Source organism: Phoca vitulina, unplaced genomic scaffold, assembly GCF_004348235.1.
Source record: "Phoca vitulina isolate PV1807 unplaced genomic scaffold, GSC_HSeal_1.0 scaffold4, whole genome shotgun sequence".
In the NCBI taxonomy this organism is placed as follows: Eukaryota; Metazoa; Chordata; class Mammalia; order Carnivora; family Phocidae; genus Phoca; species Phoca vitulina.
Genome location: NW_022589707.1, coordinates 20,173,492 through 20,197,316, shown reverse-complemented (window position 1 = coordinate 20,197,316; position 23,825 = coordinate 20,173,492). Strand labels below are relative to the sequence as shown.

Genomic DNA, 23,825 nt, shown 5'->3' with positions numbered 1-23,825 from the left:
GAACAAAAGCAGAAGAAAAATTATTAAATTTCCTTACTACCTATAGCCCAATGACAAGTCCTTGAAACACGCAGAGTGACATTCCTCTAGGGACTCAGCTGCCTTGACTTAATACTTTGCTAAGGGAAAATGGTAACCTTAGCCCCACCCGCCAGATCCTGAAAGTCTATCTTAACATATAAAAATACCTTTAGAAATTTCCTTTATCTCTAAACCCCCCCAAGATACATGTTGGTTATCATCCCCCAAGCATATGGCCCACCGATATACATCTGAAGGGTCTCATGAGTAAGGTTTTATTAGACAGTAATAAATGACCTTTTCCCAACAATAGCTAGCCTTCTCAAGGTCCTGGAAACCTTGCTTCCAAAATTCCTTAGAGACTTAGGCTATCCCTAATCCCCTCCCACCTTGAAAGTATATAATGGGCCACTCCTCGGGACCCCAGTACAGCTCTTTCTGCCCACGGGTCCTGTCCCCAGGCTTTAATAAAACCACTTTTTGCACCAAAGACATCTCAAGAATTCTTTCTTGGCCGAAGGCTTCGAACCCTAACATCTTTTCCTACATCATAATATTCAATAGCTGTATGACTTGAGCTGTTACTTAACCTCTTCAGGCCTTAGTTTCTTTGTCTTCATCTGTAAAAGGAGGGTTGCTAGAGGTTTAAATAAATATGTGCATGTGTATCTGTATGTATGTGTATATATATCTAGTGTTACTTAAATATTAACTATTATTATATTGACTCATCACTTCTATATCTGAACTGCTAATGAGCTAACAAAATTTATCTGATGGTTCTTGCCCTGTTTTTTCTTTAGTTTGTTACAGCAAAATGTCACTTAAGAAATTGAATAAACATATATTGAGAAGCCCTATAACAAGGTGCTGAATTAATAGACAGGATAATCACTTCCTGAATACTATGAATGAAGTCTTTGTAGAACTAGCAGAGGGGCTGTTAATACTAAAACAGTAGCCTTGCAAGTTAGTATAACCTCCTATAAATCAAAACATTAATACCTGAGCTTCATAAGGACAGAGATTTTGTCTGTATTGGGTCATTGCTGTATTTGCAGAATTCAGGCAAATGCCTTGCAAAGAGTAGGTGCACAATAACTATTTCTTGAATTAACGGAATGAATGGAAATCTTGACCTTTTCTTTAAAATAGGATTAACATTAAAACTAAACAAACAAACAAACAAAAACTAAGAGGCTTCCCCACTTTCTGATAGATTTCTGACCCTAAGAATGCTGGTGAGCAGGTAAACAGGGCTGAGGAGCAGCATGCGAAGGACATTAAGTGCAAATGTGTACATTTAGCAAGTATTCTAGAAGTCAAGGATTTGGTTCAGCATTCACAGCAATGTGTGGTGTGGAGTGGTGCCACACTTAACTCAGATTCTTGTGCATGTGTCACATTTGTATTACAAATATTTTATTCAGCATCTGACTAACTTTAGTGTCTATACTTATCCTTTTTCCTTGCCAGGGTTTTCAGAAAGGATTTCTGAAATCCTTTACCTATATATGACCAAGTGTCATAAAGTGACACTTTCTGCAAACACTTGGTTTACTTTTAATAGTTGCTACTCAGGGTTGACTAGCTAAAATAATCAGTTTGACATGATCCATTTCACTGGTGGGGTTGATTATATTGCATTACTTAATATTTAGCTCACAACCTCAGATAGTGGATTAAAATAGCTTCTCAAAATTATTCCTAACAATTGTCTAGATACGTATTCATTTTTACTGCCATAGCAAACATTTTTTGAAAACAGAAAGAAGTCCCCTTTCACAGCATAGATGAGCTAATAATTTGAAGCGGAAACTATTCATTTGTACACACTGTAAGTTTTCCTAATTATCTTCGTAATGAAAACTGAGAAAGTATTAGTCATCCTTGGCTGAGCTATATTCAATTCTACTTGTCTTTTCTAAATATAATAAAACAACAAACAACCTTAAAGGACATTACTAATTGATTAGACAAGATTTCTTAAAATGGTTTTTATCATCTCATTTAACTTAAGAGCTTCCAGACATTAATAATGAGTCACCAAAATGCTATCATTGATTTATAATGCACATTGGCACATCAGGTTTGGCCCAAGAACTCTGTGGGTCCAGAAGGAAAAAGAAAGATGTTTACAAGTGAGCTCTGGCAGAAATATACTGAAAACACTCTCTGTATTCACGGTAAACAATTAGGCCTAATTCAAGTACAGTGAACATTCAGGTTCATTTTATTCCAAGGAACTGTTTCTATTCTTGAAGCTCCATGTAGAAAGAGTCCTTAGGGTTAGAACGCTATTGAGGGTGGTATAATTTTGCTTGGCCTTTGGGCATATAAGGTAAACATTTTACAACAAAAATGTACAGCCATAGATAACACAGGATCTGATCAATGTTAACACACTTGGCGTTTAAGGCTAATCCACATTGGAAAAACAATCATTTCCAGGATGGAGATCAAATATCTTAACACAGTGTTACCTGTCTGAGTTGCTAGAAAAGATTTATTTAAAAATCGATCCACAGGATGTATTTTCACATTTGTCAGTTTCTTTCCACTTGTCTGCTAGAGGGAGGCACTTTAAGAGTTATTAACGGTGGTAGGAGTACGAGACACTGAGTTTCAGCAGTGATTGGTATATATGACAGGGAATTAAAATGAAATTGTATTAAAAAAAGTAAACAAATCATTAAATTAGAAAATTTCGCCAAATCTTGTGAAGATCGCTAATTTCTGATTTGAATAACTTCCTTGCTTAAAAAAAGATTAGTAGTTATCACCCACCCATGCACAAATAAATGAAGGTAAAATGGTTTTGCTGTCTGGGGTGGTAAGGGGTTTTAAATATTGACAAGCACTTTGAGTTAGGTTTTGGTAATATTGCAAAATACTGTATTATGCATAGGTTCCAAAGTGTCAGAAAAACTAAAATGTCGAATAGAACATATTGGAAGAGTTTAGTAAAACGTATAAAAATTAAAAGGCTAAAAAACCCACTCTGTTTTAAACATGTAAAAATAAATCGAATTGGTTCGTGGGAATCAAGTGACTTTTTTTTTTTTTTAGTTAGTTGGTATGTACTGCACCCGCCACAACGCGTTGGAAAGTAGGTCCTGGTACACACTAAGGAATATCCAGCCAGGTAAATACATCAGGGTGATGAGGCCCATGAAATTGAGCGGATAGTGAGAATAGTCCCAGGAACAAGCGCCGCACAGGCGGAGCCCCAGACCCCAGGACAACTCCCATACGTAGATGAAGATCACGTAGATGGGCAGCCGCTTCCAAGTGCTCCAGCCACGATTCCAGTGCAGGTGGAAGTAGAGCTTTTCCACCACGAAGCTGCAGCTGCCGTACATAAAGAAGGACCAGAGCGACGTGTGGCCGCTGGCTGGCCCATCTCTCTGCCCCAGAAAATTAAAGAAGAAAGTGAAGAAGATCTCATCCAAAAAGCCGTGCATTCCGAAGAAAAGAAAGCGGAGCAGGCCCGGCAGCCCCTCACTGGGGGCTCCCCCGACACCCCGGCCGCCTCGGGGTAGTCGCCGCCGGCCACCTGCACCCCCAGGGGCCCCGGCGCCCAGAGGGGCGGGGGGCGCGCCGGGCCCGTGCTGCGGCTGCTGAGGCTCTGGCTGCCGCCGGTACCGCAAGCGCAGGAAGCGCTTCAGGAACACATGGCAGTGGTAGAGCGCCAGCACATACTGCAGCGCGAGGTCCAGTGTCCCCGGCGCCGCCGCGCCCCCCGGGCCGCTGCTCAAGCCGAGCAGCAGTGCCTGGCCGGTCAGGGTCTGCAGCGCCATGTGGGCCGAGGGGTAGAGGAGAAAATTGAAGACGAAGGCGCTGGGGCAGCGCCGCTGCTGCAGGTAGACCTTCTCCAGGGCGAAGTGGGTGAGGGAGTGCAGCAGGCAGCGGTAGGGCGAGGAGAAGCCCAGCATCCGGAGGTCCGGGCTGCTAGCGAAGCGCCGAGCCGAGGACACGAGCACGTCCAGGGTGATCCCGTGCATCCCGTAGAAGTAGAGGCGCATCCAGGCGGGCAGCGCCTCCGGCCCGTCGGCCGGCGCTTCAGCAGTAGACAGCAGCTCCGGGCGGCTGGCCGCAGCCTCGCCTCCCCGCCCGCCGGGGCCCCCGGGACGCCGTGCGGCGCTGCTCCTTCGCGCGCGACCCTCGCCATCCGCATCGCTGCCAGCCATGGGCTCAGAGGCTGCCCGGGCACCCGAGCCCGCGCCGCCGCCGCCGCCGCCGCCGCCGCCGGGTGCGTGGAGCTGCGGCGCCGAGGAGCTCCGTCCCGGCCGCGGCCGGGTGGCAGCCGGAGCTGGTGTGCCCGGGAGACGCGCGGGCCCCACCGCGCCCTGCCCTCCAGTCCTGGGTGAGGTGCCGCCGGCCGGCGCCCGAGCTCACTCTGCGCGGCCTAACGGGCGCCGCGGCCCGGCGAGGGGCGGTGGTGCTGGGGCTGCCAGGAGAAGTGCGGAGGCTGCTGCAAACCCCATCTCCTCCGCTGCTCAGCCCCGCCGCCTGTGCTGCGGGCTCTAAAAGCGTAAAGCGAGCGGTGACGCCCCTTCCCCCGGCCCTCCCCATGCCCCTCTCCGCCTTTCTCGGGCTCTCCCGCCTTCGCAGGGCGCCCTCCCCGCCCCATCCTCTGCGCCGAGTCCCGCCGGGGTCCGCCGGAGAGGGCCGGGCCCTGCTTCTCTGCCTCCTTCCCCTGCTCTGCACTCGGGTCCCGCGCGGTGCGGGAGACGTTTGCAGGGGCGGAGGCAGGAGTGGAGAAACATCTAACAGGTGTGATTGAGAGCCGATGGGCAATCCCTGTATTGTGGAACCAGAGCCAGGGCCTGGCTGGCCGAGGTGAATGGCCTAGTGCCACAAACCAGAGGCCGGGCCCGAGACCAAACTGTGGTGCTGTACATGTTCTAATTCAAAGCCAGCTGTGTCCCAGTCACAAAGAATGAACAGGAGACTCCATGCCTGCACGCCCCCAGCATCTGAAATGTCGCCTCGGGGCCTGGTTCACTTTCTCAGTCGCTCTCCCTGACCAGTGCTTTCCTAGGATAGTCTACTGAGGGCCAAAGACAGAGAGTCAAAGCCCCCCAGAATTGTGAAACGATTTGAGGCCAGTTGGGTTGGACATTGCTCTGGCTGCAGAGGAGTCTCATATCAAGAACAGTACCTTTGCTCACGTTGGCGCACCCCAGTGCTGCTTTTTCTCTTTGCACAACTAGGTCATCCCGGAGACGGAGAGTGAAATAGAGGGTGAGATTTTTATTTTTTATTTAGGTAGAGAAGGTGTGGGAATCTAGAACTCTGGTGTGTTGGAGGCTGCACTTTTTAATCCAATTTTGAATTGGATTCTGAATCCAAAATTCAGGCTTAGAATTGAAAAGGATTGGAAAGAACCTTAGAGTTAAATTATACTGATTCATATCCCCCGTGCCCCCATCATATCTAAGCAGAAACCAGGTAACAGTTCTAATCTGTAAGGAGATGGGATGTTTCTTGGATGGAAGGCTTTCTGGGGATTTTTTTTTTTTTTCCCTTCTGGAGAATTCTGAGGCCATTCCTCCATTTCTTAAAACGGTTTCCTCCCCACTCTCTCCCCTTATTTTAACACCTTATGTTACAGTCTATAGTTGCTAAATTGTCTGTGATTTAGGTAAAGAGAGAAATAAAAGTATGGTGAGAAGAAAAATTGTTAAAGTAATATCACTTGTATAAAACGTAATGACTTTTTTTAGCTTTGTTAGCATGTGGTTTATTTGCACACTTCCTTTGACAACTGTCAAAAGTCAGTGGGTAGAAACTGTCATGCCAGGGACAGAAGCCTCAGTTACAGGCTCCTCAAACCAGCTGCAAAACAGGAGACGCTTAGTTGCCCAAGTGCCTGAGCAAGTACAATGAAGAGAAATAATAATGTTAAAAAACTAAGTTCAACTGAGTAAGTTTGAATATCTAATTGGCTTTAATAAATGGTTCATGAATTGGGCTGCATCCCATTTAATAAACAGAAGTGAGCTCCAAGAAGCTGTACAAAATGGAAGACTTTTACAGGCGGGACATGGAAAGTTATGAGTAAAAGAAAAGAAAGAATTGTATTAGGCAAGGTCACCCTCCTTTGCATGGGGGTCTATCATGCAGATTACCACACTAGTGCTGATCTGGAAATTCCAGATGGTGATTAAAAATCACATTTCTGTAACTAAGTCTTGGTTTGCTGTCTTGGGGCAAGTGACTCCATATTGAGCCTGTTATTATTTTTTTAAACACTGTAAACATTTTCATGAGCACCTACTATATACAAGATGCTAAATACACTGGGAAAATGAAGGGTTATTAGATGCACTCTCTAAGAAGTGTATAATCTAGTTGATAGGATAATAAGGCTATTATCATATCATATCTGTGTAAAGCCTACCTATGATTATTATTAATAATTATGATCAGCTAGTACCCCCTTATCCACAATTTCCTTTCCCCAGTCCAGAAACAGATGATCTTCCTTCTGACATATCATCAGAAGTTGGGTAGTAGCCTAATGCTATGTCACTCACCTCACTCCGTCTCTGTCTCATCATGTAGGCATTTTATCATCTCACATCATCACAAGAAGGATGAGTAGAGTACAATAAGATATTTTGAGGGCGAGAAACCACATTCATGACTTTTATTATAGTATAATGTTATAATTGTTTAATTTTATTACTGTTGTTGTTAATCTCCTACTGTGCCTAATTTAGAAATTAACCTTTGTCATAGATAAGGATGTACAGGAAAAAAAGATAGTATACATAGTATATATACTCAATACCATTGGTGGTTTCAGGCATCTGCTGGGGGTCTTGGAACGTATCCCCTGTGGCTAAGGAGGGGAACTACTGTACATACCAACGAATATGTTTCTTTAATAAACTCAACCCTGGGCCCAATGTATCAGATACTAAAAACAAATGCACTTGTTCTATCATTGCTATTCAAGCAAGGGAAAGCACTTCATCATGATAGCATAAATACAGGCATGCAAACATGCATACAACTAACTTACTAGATTAAACTTGAATTGTTTTCTAATAGTAAATTAAACTTCAAGAGCCCAAGTCTTCTATTTATTCTAATCTTTCTTAAAGATGCAAGGAAAACCTTGAAAGGTCTAATTCTATAGTTCAGTCTAGTTCATCTCAGGGAATGTAGGAAAATCTTGGATTAAATACAAAAATTATATCTTCTATTTGTATATTTTTCACCTTAGCACTTAACAAAATTTCTATTTTGTGTACCATACATATCTTATAAATTATATAGGTATAGTAGGGCATGTATAAAATTTATTTATATATATATGTATAGTACACACATATTTGAAACATGCTAATTTCTTAAATTAGGTAATATATAATAAAAAGCTTGTGTCTCACCACTGTTGTCAATGTATTGCTCTGCTGAGCAGGTTAGATTGCTAAAAATCTCAATGTTCTGGGCCCTTTTTTGAATCTGCTTCTCATTTATCTTAGGAGAAGTGACGCAAAATATAAATTAACAGTTATAAATCCATAGCAGAAAATGCAGCTATTACCTGTTATTCTATGTTTCTTTTTATATTTTTGTTGTGGCCTCTCCGTAGTTATGCCACTTCAAAATGCATGAAACACTAACTTTAAAAAAAAAAAAGTAGACAAAAAGAATAAAAGGAAAAGTTTAAAAAAAGGCATGGGACAAAGGGCAAGAAAACTATTCATTATATAAATTGCCACTCATTCTTTTCACTTACTGCCTCATTTTAAAAAAATGAGTATCTTCTACCATTCTGAAAAGTTAGGTCCAATGATACCGATCTTTGTTTCTGCTTTATCTTCACATTGTTCTTTTGTTTTGAGCACTTTATTGCTGGGTTTCCAAAAGGAAAACTGCAGCACAGCTTTAATGATCCATGATGATTTTATAATTTACAATCCTCACATCAGAATCTCCATGATCATAAAATACGTAAAAGCCTTTCTGTGTTGGTCTTTGCCACTGCAAACACTAGGTTGCAAAGATACACCTGTAAAAGCAGCAACTTGTTGGGAGTTGGTAGGCATGAGGGTGAGGGGAGGTTAAAAATGTGAAACAGGAATCTGCAATAAAATAACATCGGGTTGAGACTCCTTAGGTTAGAAAGCAACCATTAAAAGAATGCTTTGCAACATTGTTCTTCCATGGAAAACACAGCCTTCTTTGACCTCGGAGGCTAGGAAGCTGTCTGAGGAACCATGTCTGTAGAGATGTAACAATGCCAGTGGAGCCAATACTAACCAGTCTGGACAGGCCAGGTTGGAGCCCCGTAGTAGTGTGACTGGGGAGAAATCTAATTGGGAGAAGAGTCTTTTGGAGGATTATGATAATCTCCAGTGAATTGTCTAGTGGCCATAGGGTCATGGTTGTAGACTTTTAGATGTATGGAGTGCCTGAGACCTTTCACTGCACACCAGAACAAAGGAAAGTGAATGGAAAGCACAGCATTTAGAAGAAAGCTTAAGGGCAGTTCAGTGGAGGGGACGGCATGAGTATGATGACAGAAGAAACAGGAAAAGGCCCCAGCCACATTAGCAGTAGATATAAAAACCTTTCTTATTATGGATCGAATTACACACGCACATGCGCACACACACCCCTTTTACTGTAATCATCAAACTAAGAAGGAGGACATCCATCCAAGAAGGCTTGCAACTGCTGTATGCTGGTTCCCTAAAAATACCATCAAAATAACCTGTTGCTAAGGCAAAACTGAGTTTGTTGCTTACCATGGTAAGGAAGCTTTCTTCTTCCTCGACAAAGTTTTAATAGCATCTTGGAGTGGGAAGGACAATGTTGGACTATTTATGAGGGTTTTGGCTTCTGGTTTAAGATGGGTCTTTCAATACAAGGGCTTGATTAGAATTAGGTAAGGATTATGATATAATGGTTTAGGATTGGTGGACATAAGACCAGTGTTTTGAGGCGAGACTTTCAAAAAGTGTTGAGAATAAATAATAAATTTTTATCTCTCTGGTCCAGAGCTTCCTAGAATAATAAAGTTGTGTTGAGGAAGACAGTGGAAGTCATGTTAATGAAGACAGCCAAACAATAATGTCATGACCACACAGACAATAAGCTTTGGAGATGTAGATGTACGATCTTGGGTTCACACAATCTAATGGTGAGGACCAGTTTGGAATCTGAGGAGAATAACTGGAGTAAGGACAGGTAAAGGTAACGAAGAAGCAGGGCTGACACTGAGTATAGCTAAAATGATGCTCATCCCCAGTGTGTGTGGAGGGTAGGGGAAGGGAGAGAGAGGTTGATTGATAGTTCAAAAACACAGCCGTGTAAAATATTTGTATGAATATGTCTATAGTTTACCTATACTCTTATTTCTTAATTTTCTTTTGTTATATACTAAAGTTCCAAATTAAAGAATTTGTTTTATATGTCCCTCAAACATCTGAGAGAGCAAATGGACCATCAGGAAGCAACTAATAGATTATTAGTGCTCACTGACAAAAGTAGAAAGATCAGATAGGAGCGTGTAAACTTTTTTGAACATGGCCACTGTTACGGGATCATCTTGGAAATCTTTCCTACTGTTCCTACTGCTTGTCTTTACAAGTCTCCTTCTTTTTAAGTGTACTCCTTTTACTTCTCTTCCTGAGAATCTGATTAATGGGGAGTCACGTTGGTATCAGGAAAGTTTCCTTTTGTAACTCCTCCTCTGGTAGCTTTTTATGTACTTTTATATTGTCATTTTAAATTTCAGGCTTTCTTTCTGTCCCAGAAATGTCTTGGAGCTCCTAGTTTTCATCAGGAAACTGCCTGAGCTGAGGATTATTTCTGAGATTTTACTGAGTGGGGCTCATAAGGAACAGACTGAATAAATTCTTTTAATTCATAAAGCTTAAAGAAAAACCGAAACAGTAACAAGTTGTTTGGAAAATCTTGCTTAAAAAATAAAATTTCACTTTGAGCAACATTCAGATCAGAAATACTCCCTTTGTGTAATCTTCGCCTGCCTGCAGTGCCTCACCTTGGAATGCCCGAGGAGAGGATTTTCCCTCCCCAGTTAATTCCATTCTGTTTTCAAAGGAAGTAGCTTATCTTGAATAATAATACTTGAGTACATTGGTCAGGGTTTATCGGTGAGAGAGATCATCACTGTTAATGGATACTACTTAATGTGCATCTGCTTGTCAGCTGTGCACTTCACATAGTTTATCAGTAATTCATATTCTCTTAGGTTTTTTTTTTTTTTACAGATATTGAAACTGAGGCTCAGAAAAGTTACTTGCTCAAGGTCTCAGCTAATAAACCAAAAGCCAGCTATGAAGTCATTTCCACTTGAGACCAAAGGTCATTTGCAATACACTGTGTAATTTCTTATGTTCTCATATTAAAGCCATCTTGAGTGAGTTGAAGTTGCACATTTAATAAAAAAGATCCATTCTGTTTATAGGTCTAGTGGGTGTTAATTTAAGAATCCCTAACCCCTCCCCCAGCTACTCCATCCCTTTGGCTATCATGCATTTTATTGTAATCATTAATCTACATAATCATCTCATATCCTTTTGTTGTTATTGTTCCGTACATTTACTTGTTTATTTTTCCCTACCTTTCTTTCTGGGTTTCTTTACAAATTAGTAAATGGCTATTTATTTGTACAAATGGGGCTATGTGGAAGGGGTTGCTGTCTGGTGTGGAATAGAAAATAGAGGTCAGATAACGGGAAAGTTAAGGGGGTGCCCGGGTGGCTCAGTTGTTAAGCATCTGCCTTCGGCTCAGGTCATGATCCCAGGGTCCTGGGATCCAGCCCCGCATCGGGCTCCCTGCTCCATGGGAAGCCTTCGTCTCCCTCTCACACTCCCCCTGCTTGTGTTCCCTCTCTCACTGTCTCTCTCTGTCAAATAAATAAAATAAAATCTTAAAAAACAAAACAAAACAGGAAAGTTAGGTATGGAATGCGAATGTATTCCTGTGGGCTGTTAGGACATGTCTCTAGATATTGAAGTTCAGCAAAATCACACCCTGCTGTTCCAGTTAACACCCCTATTCGTGGTTACCATAACCTAAAAACCTAGTCATGGTTCAGTGCAGAGACTTAACCGAAAGATTTGCATGCATTCATCTAGTTAACAAAGTCTATTTGTACCTGGTCTCCAAAACCTAAGTGCATATTATATTTCAGTATTTTCCGTATAGAAAAAAATACAAGTCACTAAACACGACTGTTTGCTAATCTGGAGATTTGGGGGAAAAGTCTATCCAGTTTTTCAAAGGCTCATTTTGCAGTGAGGTATGATGGGAGGCAGATGAAGGTTAACTGAACAAATACCTCAGTCAAAGAAAACAAGTTATGAAATAGAAATTAAGTATCACTAGTGCTCAGATTCTGTCATGCTTCTTTTTGAGCACCTACTGCATTCTAGGTATTTGGCTATGAACGGATGCTATAAAGCTGAGCACCACATGGAACTTACCCTCACTGAGATCACAGTTTAGGCTACAGTGTTAATTTATAATCATTAGGAGCAAGAGGTAAATTCAAGATCTGATTAGTTGCCAGTATGCCAGACTGCCAGGGCCTCCATCCTCACAAACAAGAACCTGACTACTGACTTCCTTGCTATGCAGAGTAGGACAGAGCCCTTGCTGGTTGTTCACTTTCACCTTTGTTTCTGCCTCCATAGTCAAGAGGTAGGCAGGTGGGTAGGAGGTTGGTAGGGCAAGTGAGATTTGTTCACAGCTTCAGATGTGATGTGGTTTTGGAATATAGGTGAGGTTCAGTGCGGTGGAGTCAGAGCCAACAACCAAGAAAGAATTCTTGAGGCGTCTTTGGTGCAAAATGGTGGTTTATTAAAGCACGGGGACAGGACCCGTGGGCAGAAAGAGCTGCTGAGGGGTGGCTGATTCTATACTCAGGAGCTGGGGAGGTGAGGACAAAGGGGGTGTCCAGAAGGACTGCCATATGCTTAAGACTCTCAGGATACTGGAGGCCTGGTTATTGTCAAGCCAAGGCTGTTTCCCCCTCTAATGAGGCACTAACATGAAGACAGTTGGGAGTTTCTGTTCAGGGAGGAATGTTACATTCCTCCTATCACACATCCTTGTCAATGGACTTCAGGTTCAAAAGAAATTCAATTTTATTTACATTTCCTTCTGCCTCAGCCTCCCTTAATTTTATGGAGGGGAAGGTGATGTCAGGGCTTCAGGAAACTGAGTTATGGGTCTCTGGAAGTTAGGTTATTGATAAGAAAGCTTCTTCCTTTTAAATCACTAGGACATTTGTAAACTGAGGGAGACTCCTGTCCTGCAGGACTGTGACCTCTATCAGTTAACCATTTATTTTTCCTTTAGGGCAGCCAGGAGTGCCAGAGGAATGTCACACATATCACATGGGGGCGGGCGGTGAGGGGGAAGGGGGGGCGTGCGGGGGCGGGGGGAGAGGGGGTGTCAGCTTCTGCTTTGTCCTCAGCCAGCCTTCTGTTCCCTCATCAGATGGAACTACTTTACACCACAATGAAAGGTCTTTCCTCTTCTGCCAGAGTGTTATGAAATCACTTAACCACCAGTAGTAAAGGTAACATACCTTATAGTTTAACACCTAGTTATGGCACTTCTTAATTTTGTTTCAGTCATTATCTCATTTTGTCCTCAATCTTGTGACAACAGAGCTATTTTTCTAATTCACACTTATCAGGTAAAACCAGAAAATGCAACCTGTCAAAACTCACACTGTTAGTGGCAGGGTCGTTTCTCATTTAAACCCCAAAAGTTCCTTCTTCCAGACTACACTCCGTCTTACAAAATGTCTCCAGCACACCGGAGGGTTCTAAGTGCTCCCACTGGTTGCATGAAACAAGCTCACTGATTAGCGGTCCAAAGAGAGGAGTCATTTTCACTTGAATTCCAGAAGAAAGGTGAAGGAGGCCTGAGTCAGTCCCGTTGGCCAACAGCCTGGATTTCTTCGACCCTCTGGGGAGGGTGCAGTTCCCAGAAGTCTGTATACTCATTGCCTTCCTTAGCTGAGCTGCTGGTTCTGTTTCCTGCCATCTGGTGACTGCATGGTGGTTTTCTGCCTCTCACTGTAGGTGTTCGGCTTGACCTGTGTGGGCATGTTTCTTCTGTGAGTGATCGTGTTAGTGACCTATTGCTTTCCTCTGCGGTGATGACTGCTACAACCTTGCTTTAGAGAATATGTATTTCTTATGTTTATATCCTATATAAATTTTATTTATAATAACTAAATATAAATGTATATTTATATATCTTTTTCTTCATTCAACAAACAGTTACGGAACATGTATGTGCGATATTTTGTGCTATACCTTGGATGCAAAAAAATGAATATAGCAAAGTCTACTCCTCTTGAAGTTTCAAGTATAGCTTACTATAAAAGATATCCTTGTTTACTGAATAAATTGGAAATAAATAAAAGTAGAAAGTAAAAGAAGTACACATCCCCCATGATACCACCACCCACAGATAACCACTGTTAATATTTTGGTATGTAGCCTTTCAACAATATTATAGTATCACCAAAGGAGATTATATTATGCATTCCTTTTATAATTGGTAATTTGCTCTTGTCACTTATTGGTGATTAGGGAGCATCTTTCCATTTGGTAATCTGCTACATCATTGGTTATGATGACACCAGATTCCTTTGTAGAGCTATCCCATAATATGTTTAGTCAATCCCCAATTTTTGGCTACTTAGGTTGTTTCAAAAAGTTTTGCTGTTATAAACATCTATTTGACAAGCATTCCCTTAATTATCTTTTTCATGTAGCCATGTTTATCTACCTAGACTACATACATTAAAGTTCAAATGGTGAATCAAAATTATACACATTTTAAGGCTTTGGCTATTACTAAATAGCCCACCAGCAGCCTTGCTGGCACCTTTGAATACTTTTGTAAAATGGGACTAGGAAGTCAGGGCTGGTGGGAGGTTGGCCTTATGGTAGAATGTTGGTGTTGGTGTTGAGAATGTAGGTTTGGGGTGTGCCACATGATGTGTTGGACTGATTGGATAGTAACAAAGATAACCTTTGAAAAAATCTAGTATGATTAAATAAAAAATAAATGTATTATTTTGAACGATACACTGTTACTTCTATCTCTCTACATATAAAATTCCATTGCTCATCTCTCCCTCTAAAACAGATACTTCCCTCCCTCCCTTCTATCATCCCTCCCTTATGTCCAGTTTCTATACATACAAACACTTTTGTGCCAGTTACGTCACAACCAAAGCATGATCTTTACGCTCAAGCATCTCACCATCTAGTGAGGGAGGTAGATAAATAGAGACCACAAAACTGAATAATACAAATTATGACAGAAGAAAAACCTGAGTGTGTTTGCACATACAGGAGGGGGACCGGACTCTAATAGGAATAGGATCTTCCTATTCTTCCAATATACTAACCTTGACTCCTTAGTATCTCTCAGCCCCCATATTTAGCAATTATTTATTTGCTATTTTGCTAAATAATAATTTAGCAATTACTGTATACTGTCTATTTTTACTCTCCAGAATCTCTTTTAAAACATTTTTATAGTTTAGTGTCTGCTTTCTATTTCCAATGCTATCACCCTCATTCAGACCACTGTCACCTCAGCCATGACTATTGCAATAACACACTGATGTACCCAGGCCAAGTTTCTTTTTTCTTTTTTTTAAATTTTATTTGACAGAGAGAGAGAGAGAGAGACAGAGAGAGAGGGAACATAAGCAGGGGGAGTGGGAAAGGGAGAAGCAGGCTTCCCGCTGAGCTGGGAGCCCGATGCGGGGCTCGAACCCAGGACCCCGCGATCATGACCTGAGCCGAAGGCAGACGCTTAACGACTGAGCCACCCACGTGCCCCCAGGCCAAGTTTCTTTATCCTCCTCTGATCTATCTTGGATATTGCTATCAGTGTAACCTCCCTCAACCACGACTTTGAAGTTTCATCACCCTAATCAAACACTTTCAAAAGGTTTCCTTGACTTATAGCAGAGCATCCAAGCTCCTTTTCTTGATCATCAAGATCAAATATGATCTACTTATCCATCCTTATTTCTTGTACTCATCTTCAGTAACCTTCATCGGAACCCCCCCCAGTTGAGTAAATCCTATCCATTCTCCAAGGCGTGTTCATATTGATACCCTCCATAAAACTGGGCCAGACTTCACCTGCCTGAAGTATTCTAGTTGTTGATATATCATGAATTTTATCACATACTGCTTTTTTTTTTTTTTTGAGAGAAAGAGAGGGAATGCGAGTGGGGAGGGGCAGAGGGAGACAGAGAATCCCAAACAGGCTCTGCAGAGCCCAGCGTGGAGCCCAACACAGGGCTCAATTCCACCACCCTGAGATCATGACCTGAGCTGAAATCAAGAGTCAGATGCTTAACCAACTGAGCCACCCCGGCGCCCCCATCACGTACTGCTTTTATTGTTATCCTGAATTTTTCAGAATGTCTCATACCTATGTTTTGTCATATTGAAAACTCATTTGAGTCACAAATACTGTCAGCATGTCTGTAGCTCCTAGCACAGAAACATACTCAGACAGGAGATCATTCAACTTCTGTAGATTCTGATGTTGATTTAAATGAGCTACTGTTTGGACATTCTTGACCCTCACTGATTAGATTATATGTAAATAAAATCTAGTACTATTGATATGAACTATGTCGTGTATATTTCTCCTACCCTTCCACATTTTAATTTAATTACCAGAGCGTGGAACATCTAACTGAGCTCCAAACAAGTTCTTCTTCCATCTCTTCATCCTTTCCTTCTTCCATCCTTTCCTCCTGCTAAGGATTTCTAGGGAGAATACCTCTTTCTTTCTCACTACCAGGCTGCTTAAATCCTTCTATCATGGAATCCTCTTAACCAGGAATCTTTTTGTAGAAAATTATGGTGGGTGAGGGCAGAAAGAAGGAAGGGGAAACATATGGAAATGTAGACAGCAAGTGTGACTATGTGTAGACAGCAAGTGTGCCCTCCAACCATTCCTTACGCTCATATACATGGCAGACATAATTATTGCAGCATGTTTTCCCAGTAAGTCCAGAGTTTGCCTTTGAATCCCATTCAACAGAATGATACAAGAAGACATCATCAATCAACAGGAGTTGGCAAGAAAAATGAATTGTATGTGGCATTTCCATTCTAGAATGTACATGGGGCAATTATCTCTTTTTGGGTAAATTAGATATATGGTAATTTGCATTTATACACATATGCTCTCATGATTGGGATAACTGTTTTTTCTATAAAAGTTCTCTCCCTGGTAAGCAAATCCTCACAGAATTTTTTGAGATCACAAGCTTTCCTAGTACATTAAGTGTGTTATTGTCTGAGTTACACACAACTATTTTTTAATATTACATGACATGAAGTGAGTTTCTTTTTGTGTTTAAGGCTTTTAAAAAAATCATTGTTTGGAGCCAGAATAAACAATTAGCAAATAAATGGGTTAGAATTTGTATAAAATTAAATGGAGTTACAACAAAACTATTAGAATATCAGGTATTTATAGTAGGGATCTAGGCTCACTCAATACAGTTATATATAGACAGAATTTTTATTTTTTTGCATTTGCATAGTACTTTATAGTCTACAAAATGCTTTCATACTTCTTTTCTCATTGGTTCTTTGAAATAGTGTGTGATAGGCAAGAAGTACCATTTACTGCTAGGGAAATTCCAAAATAGCTAAGTTGTATTTCAAGGGTTAAAATAACTCTTAGAGAGGCTGAGGCTGGGCCCAAGCCTAGATGGTCTCTTAATTTAGCTTTTATTTAATTTAAAAAACAAATAACATTGTATATGAACTATACTTCAATCAAAAAAAAATCCAATACTGGGGCGCCTGCGTGGCTCAGTCGTTAAGCGTCTGCCTTCGGCTCGGGTCATGATCCCAGGATCCTGGGATAGAGCCCCGCGTCGGGCTCCCTGCTCCACGGGAAGCCTGCTTCTCCCTCTCCCACTCCCCCTGTTTGTGTTCCCTCTCTCGCTGTCTCTCTGTCAAATAAATAAATAAAATCTTTAAAAAAAAATCCAATACTTTCATATCTTCAGTATTTATAAGGCAGAAAAGGTTATGCAGAGAAAATTTCCCTCTGACATCTGTCCCCCACCCACCCATTTCCTTTTGGGGCAATATTATTGGGTTAGTATTAGTTAGTTGGCTGTCTATGCAGAGATATTCTATGCATATACTAGTAAACAGAAGCCTCCTCTACCATTTTTTATGCTGATACTAATATACTGTACACTTTATTTTGCACCTTATTTTTTTCACCTATTAACTCTGCATAGAAATCATTCCAGATCTATACATAAAGAATCACCTTCAATTTTTCATTTGAAACAACAAGTAGTATTGCACTGATTGAGTGAATCACTGTGGATCTAACCAGGCCCTTACCAATGAGCATTCAAATGGTTTAAAGTCTTTTATCATGGTAAAAATGCCACAATATGTGCAAACATACAGATGACTAACAGACACATGAAAAGATCTTCAACATCACTAATCATCAGGGAGATGCAAGTCAAAACCATAATGAGATATCACCTTACACCTGTCAGAATGGCTAAAATGAAAAGACAAGAAATAACAAGTGTTGACAAGGATGTGGATAAAAAGGAACACTTGCGTACTGTTGGTGGGAAAATAAACTGGTACAGCCACTGTGGCGAATAGTATGGAGCTTCCTCAAAAAATTAAAATAGAAATGCTATATGATCCAATAATTCCACTATTAGGTATTTACCCTAGAAATGAAAATGAAAACACTAATGTGAAAAGATATATGTATCCCTATGTTTACTGCAGCATTATTTATAATAGTCAAGATATGGAAGCAACCTAAGTGTCCACTGATAGACAAATGGAAAAGGAAGATGTGAGAGACACACACACACGTACACACACGCACACACAGGAATATTATGCAGCCATAAAAAGGATGAGATCGTGCCTTCAGAGACAAGACGGGTGGACCTAGAGGGTGTTACGCTCAGTAAAATAAGTCAGACTGAGAAAGACAAACACCATATGTTTTCACTCATATGTGGAATCTAAAAGAAAGCAACAACAAAAGAATAAACAAACAAAGAGCAGAATCAGGCCTATAAATAAAGAGAATAAACTGATGATTGCCGGGGGGCAGGCGGGTGGGCAAAATAGGGGAAGGGGAATGGGAGATACAGGCTTCCAGTTAGGGAATAAGTCATGGGAATAAAAGGCACAGCATAAGGAATATAGTCAATGATACTGTAATAGCTTTGTATGGTAACAGATGGTAGTTGCATTTGTGATGAGCCTAGCATAATGTATAAACTTTTTTAATCACTATGTTGTACACCTGAAACCAATGTGACATTGTGTGTTAGCTATACTCAAACAAAAGTCATTTCACAATGTGGAAGTGTATGACTTAAGGATGTAGCAGTGAGGGGCGCCTGGGTGGCTCAGTCGTTAAGCGTCTGCCTTCGGCTCAGGTCATGATTCCAGGGTCCTGGGATCGAGCCCCGCATCAGGCTCCCTGCTCTGCAGGAAGCCTGCTTCTCCCTCTCCCACTCCCCCTGCTTGTGTTCCCTCTCTCGCTCTCTCTCTCTCTCTGTCAAATAAATGAATAAAAATCTTAAAAAAAAAAAAAGGATGAAGCAGTGAAGCTCTTAGGTGAAAGGAGTGTACCTTTGTAATTTTTTTTTTTTAAAGATTTTATTTATTTATTTGAGAGAGAGAATGAGATAGAGAGAGAGAGCATGAGAGGGGGGAAGGGTCAGGGGGAGAAGCAAGACTCCCTGCTGAGCAGGGAGCCCGATGTGGGACTCGATCCCGGGACTCCAGGATCATGACCTGAGCCGAAGGCAGTCGCTCAACCAACTGAGCCACCCAGGTGCCCGTACCTTTGTAATTTTAATAGATATTGCCAAATTGTTCTCCTAAGAAATTGGATCAATTTAAACTTCCACCAGCAATTATGAAAGGGCCTATTTCCACATAATCTTGCCAATAATGTTTTATGACGTATTTTCATGCTTGCCAATTTGAGAGATGAAAAGCGTTTCATTGGTAGTTTTAATTTTTAATTGTCATATTTTGAGTACAGTGGGGCACTATGCCAAATATAGAAGAACTATTTGTCTTTCTTCTTCTATAAGCTATCTTTTCATATCCCTTTCCATTGGGGTGATAGGTCTTTTTTTATTTATCGACAAGTTTTCATGTATTAGGGAATTCATTTTTTGTGTGATGCACAGGACTTCTGGATTTAAATTTCATGTTCCCACCATTATATTAAATAAATAAAAAATCATTTTTAATGATAGTAACTCCAGAACTTGCAAATCTTTCACATTATTTATCTATTTGCATGTAATGATACTCCCTTTGTTTCTTTACTGTAAGATTACCTCATCTCTGTAATTAACTTACAGTGTTGATGAATTTCAACTTCCCTCTAATTTTCCTTATTTCTGAAGCATCTTTAGGGTACCTTCTAAAATCCTAATCTTACCTAATCTTAACGTTTCTTAGCGAAAGTCATTTCCCTTTTCTGAATTTTTTTACCCAAATATCTGGAAACAACTTCTAAACTTTTAAATTTTAGAATTTCGCAGTGTCATAGATCTTTCTTTTGAATCTAAGGTATTTGGGCACTCAGATTTTTCTGGTGGTGTGTGATAACAAGTTGTATTCCTTGAGCTTATTCCTCCTCACACCTAAACCATGGCAATTGTCCTGCTCTAAATTTACCTGTCTAGTATGGTGTACCTCCCCCTGTCTGCTGACCTACTGGGTCTGTCCCAGAAAGAAACTATTGCACCACTTTTTCCCATGCCCCCCTGTCCACAGATGAATTTTAGTGGATTATGGTTAGCCAAATACAAATCCTGAAAACATAAAGAACAGATTGTAATTGACAAACCCGTCGTTTTCAAGTTATTTATGTGGCTTTTCAGCAGTAACACAAAGCTCTCTTTGTCTCTGAAAAACAGAAAGAACTTCTTAACTCACCAAGTATTTAACTCTACTCACTATAATGGGTGGGCTAATGCGTGAATCCTGGTCAGGTACAAAGGAAGTGCTGTGAAAACTCCTTCTCAAGCCATATATACTGCTCAGTTTGCCACCATGAGAGGTACTTAGGTAAAAGATTGAGAGGAATTAAGAAATGTTTAAAGGTTTACAGTGGGAATAATTCAAGTAGTTAGGAAATTAAGTCTATAAAGAAAGGCATAAGGACCCATGGTTTTTTAGCCTGCAAGAGAAGTCTCTAGAGTACTTTAATAATGTGCTTCTGGGTCATAAAATAAACATGGAAAGAATGGTGCTTATGTGGCCTTTATCTGGGGGGGAAATGAGCACATGAATGAGGAAGAAAAATACAGGTTAGAAACTGGATAATGCTTTGATTGAATACACTTCTCATTTAAAAAATAAGGATGTGCTCTTTTCTCTGTGTATATTATAGCTTAATAAAAAGTTAAAAAAAAAAAAAAGAACTGATTTTTATCTGTGTGGGATACCTTTGGAATGGTCAGAGAGCTAGACAGTTTCCTAAAGCTTAGTGATAATGAGTATGGCCTCTGGCATCGGATTTCTTGGATTAAATCCTAGCTCGCTTCTTTCTATTTGGATGACCTTGGGCAAACCTCTCCCATTTCTCCTAGCCTCATTCCTCACTTCTAAATTAGGTATAATGATAGTGTTGTTATGAGGATTATATGAGATAATGTACATGCCGTAGTTATGATTTGGTTTTGTTTTAAAAGGCAAAACATCCAAATACTAGTAGTCTAAAGAAGAGACAAATTATTTTTGTCTCATAAATAATTCTCACTAGATGCCTGGGGCTGATGTCGTGATGCTGGTACAAGCTCATGTCGTTGCTGTACTACGGGTGACCTCCATTTCTAAGTATCTGTCTCTCCCAGCCATGCAGTTGTCTGTGTTCTCGCATCAAGGATAAGGAAAGGGCTTTTTTGAGAACACTTTTTTTGAGAATTGGTCAGAATTTAGTCGCATAATGACAGCTAGCCAAGGAAGGTTGGGATGCACAGTCTCTTTCCAAGTAGCTATGTACCTAGCCACAAATCATGGGTTCGCTTAGTATAGATAAAGGGGAATATAGTTATTGAGGGAGGACATATATTTAGAAATAGCAACTTCTGCTACAGAGTACAAAATGCTTAGCGCAGAATCTAGCAATAAATAAAAACTCTTATGATTGCTATCATTGCAAACTCAGATTCATATATCCAGTATCCCATCAGCTATATTTACACCTTGGTGTTGAGCACCATCTCATTTCTAAAAATGAAGTCATTCTATCACTCATTATTCCCTCTCTCCCACTGTTTTCCCTCTCAGAGAATATGGTCTCTGCCTTTCCTAGCCTTGGCAAATGGTATCACCACCTATCCACCTTGGAGTCTTCCTCTGCTCCCCCTTTTGCTACACTAACTAAATCTAATCAGTTTTGAAGAACTATCCATTCTCCTTGGGAGGTGTCCCTCAGATACAGCCTCTTTCTTCTACACTCATTATTCACTACTTTAACTTCACAACTCTTTAGAATGGCTTTCAGGGCCCTTCCTAGTCTGTCTCCAATTTATTATTCAACCCAACACACCTTGTACACTTTGTACTCTGTGTTAAGAAAATAAGCAAATAGAGGCACCTGGGTGGCTCAGTGAGCTAAGCGTCTGCCTTCGGCTGGAGTCATGGGATCGAGCCCCATGTGCCCTGCGTTGGGCTCCCTGCTCAGCAGGGAGCCTGTGTCTCCCTCTCTTGCTCCCCCTGCTGGTACACACACACACACACACACACACACACACACACACACACACTCTCTCTCTCTGTCAAATAAATAAATAAAATCTTGGGAAAAAAATAAGCAAATATTTTCAAAATTTTTAGGCAAATTTTGAACAAAATGTTTAATAACAGGATTTAATTTTTAACAAAGATTGTGATAAAAATCTACATAAGCATCTAATTTTAAATACTGCAATCAGTGCAAAATCAGAAGCACTTTTCTGAATGGGGCATCTCTATATGTGTCTCAACAAGTGAAACAGTTGCCCGGGGGTGGGGGGGAATCCATGTATGTTCTTTTCATTTATATTCATTTCATTTACAATCTTCTCTCTAAAGCCTATAGACTCTCAAGAAAGTGAGAACATTTCAGAGGTAACTGCTTCTGCTCCAACTTCTCCCCAATACTTCGCTGAAGATTTGCACATGACCCATAAATGAATTAATCTCTTGTAATAAAAATAAACTTGCTTTATAGGCAGTTGAGCCCTAGCTATTTGGTCATTTTAAGTTCTTAATCACTCTCCTTTCTGGTCTGTTAAATGTTCAGACTCTTTTCCTTTGCTGTGATCCAAACTTACGCAAGACTTTGAATCCAGATTTTGGAATCTGAATTATCATGTCTTTCTTATTTTCTTAACCCAACAGTCTATTTGAAAGGCATTTCCATCAACATAAGGGACCTAATGCAGACTCCAGCTATATATCCCTAACTAAGTGAGGATAAGAGTTAGGAAACTTTAGTTGTTACAAGTTTAGACTCTGGAGTTGGAAGGCTGTAATTCTAGCTCCATCACCTCCTAGCCATGTGACCTTCGGCAAGTTCCTTAGCACCCTGGTGCCCTTCCAAAAGGGGGGTTAGATTAGTGCTGTACTGCTTTTGGGAGTTTTTGTTTTTGTTTTAAAAGATTAAGTGAGTTAATATATGCCAAGCTCTTAGACCCATGTCTGGTTCATAGCAGATACCAATAAATGATAGGATCTCAGGTGCTTAATCCTTGAGTTCTATTTTAGGTTGCCAGATAAAATACAGAATATTCAAAAAACACTATTAAATGGTAATATTACTGCTCCTTATATTGCAGATCAGGAAATAGGCTCAAAATGGTTAGAAATTTTCCCAACTAAATGGTAAGCTGGAATTAGAACCTAGATCTTGTCTGTTTCTAAAGCTGAACTCTTTCTACATTATCAGACATTTGGAAATTCAGGCTTAAATTTAGTTTGAAATTCTAATGGCTATGTTTTCAGGTAAATGTCAGGTAAAAAAAAATGTCAGCTGGTGTTGAAATTGGTATCAGTCAAATTCACAAATGCTTTAACTTATTCAGGTTCTCTCCTCTCCTTCCCCGAGAAAAGGCACAACCAAAAGCTTATAATTCTAATCAAACTAACACTAAATTATTTCCTTCCTGAATTACAGCCAATCTTTTCCCTGATAATAAGAAAGTCTTTCATTCTTGGATTTCTCATTCTTTGTTTTTATACAATACAATGTGGTTGTTGTCATTATTATTATTGGGAATCCAGGTCTACCAATAACCAAAAAAATTTATTTATTGTATACCTATTATGTGTCAAAATGTGCTAAATGACCCATCTATAACTTCATTTAACCCACTCAACAATCAAGTAATTGCTGTCCCAGGGGGCATCTGGCAATGTCTGGAAAGAACTGTGATTGTTTCAAGGGTGTGTGGGGGGGTGTACAGTCATCTAATGAATAGAGAGACCAGGGGTGCTGAAAAACATCTTATAAAGCACAGGACAGCTCCTTACAACAAAGAGCTATCTGGTACAAGATGTCAGTAATGCAGGGGTGCCTGGGTGGCTCAGTGGTTAAGCATCTGCCTTCGGCTCAGGTCATGATCCCAGGGTCCTAGGATTGAGCCCCATGTCAGGCTCCCTGCTCAGCGGGAAGCCTGCTTCTCCCTCTCCCACTCCCCCTGCTTGTGTTCCCTCTCTCGCTGTGTCTTT

The 23,825-nt window shown here is 40.7% G+C and overlaps 1 protein-coding gene across 1 annotated transcript; it reads right to left on the bottom strand.

Annotated features, from left to right (window-relative positions):
* Nucleotides 1–669: 669 nt before the first annotated feature.
* TMEM229A (transmembrane protein 229A) lies at nt 670–4,211 on the bottom strand. Its single transcript, XM_032401653.1, has one exon. The coding sequence runs from the start codon at nt 4,209–4,211 to the stop codon at nt 3,087–3,089; it is 1,125 nt and encodes a 374-aa protein (XP_032257544.1). The 3' UTR covers nt 670–3,086.
* Nucleotides 4,212–23,825: the final 19,614 nt, after the last annotated feature.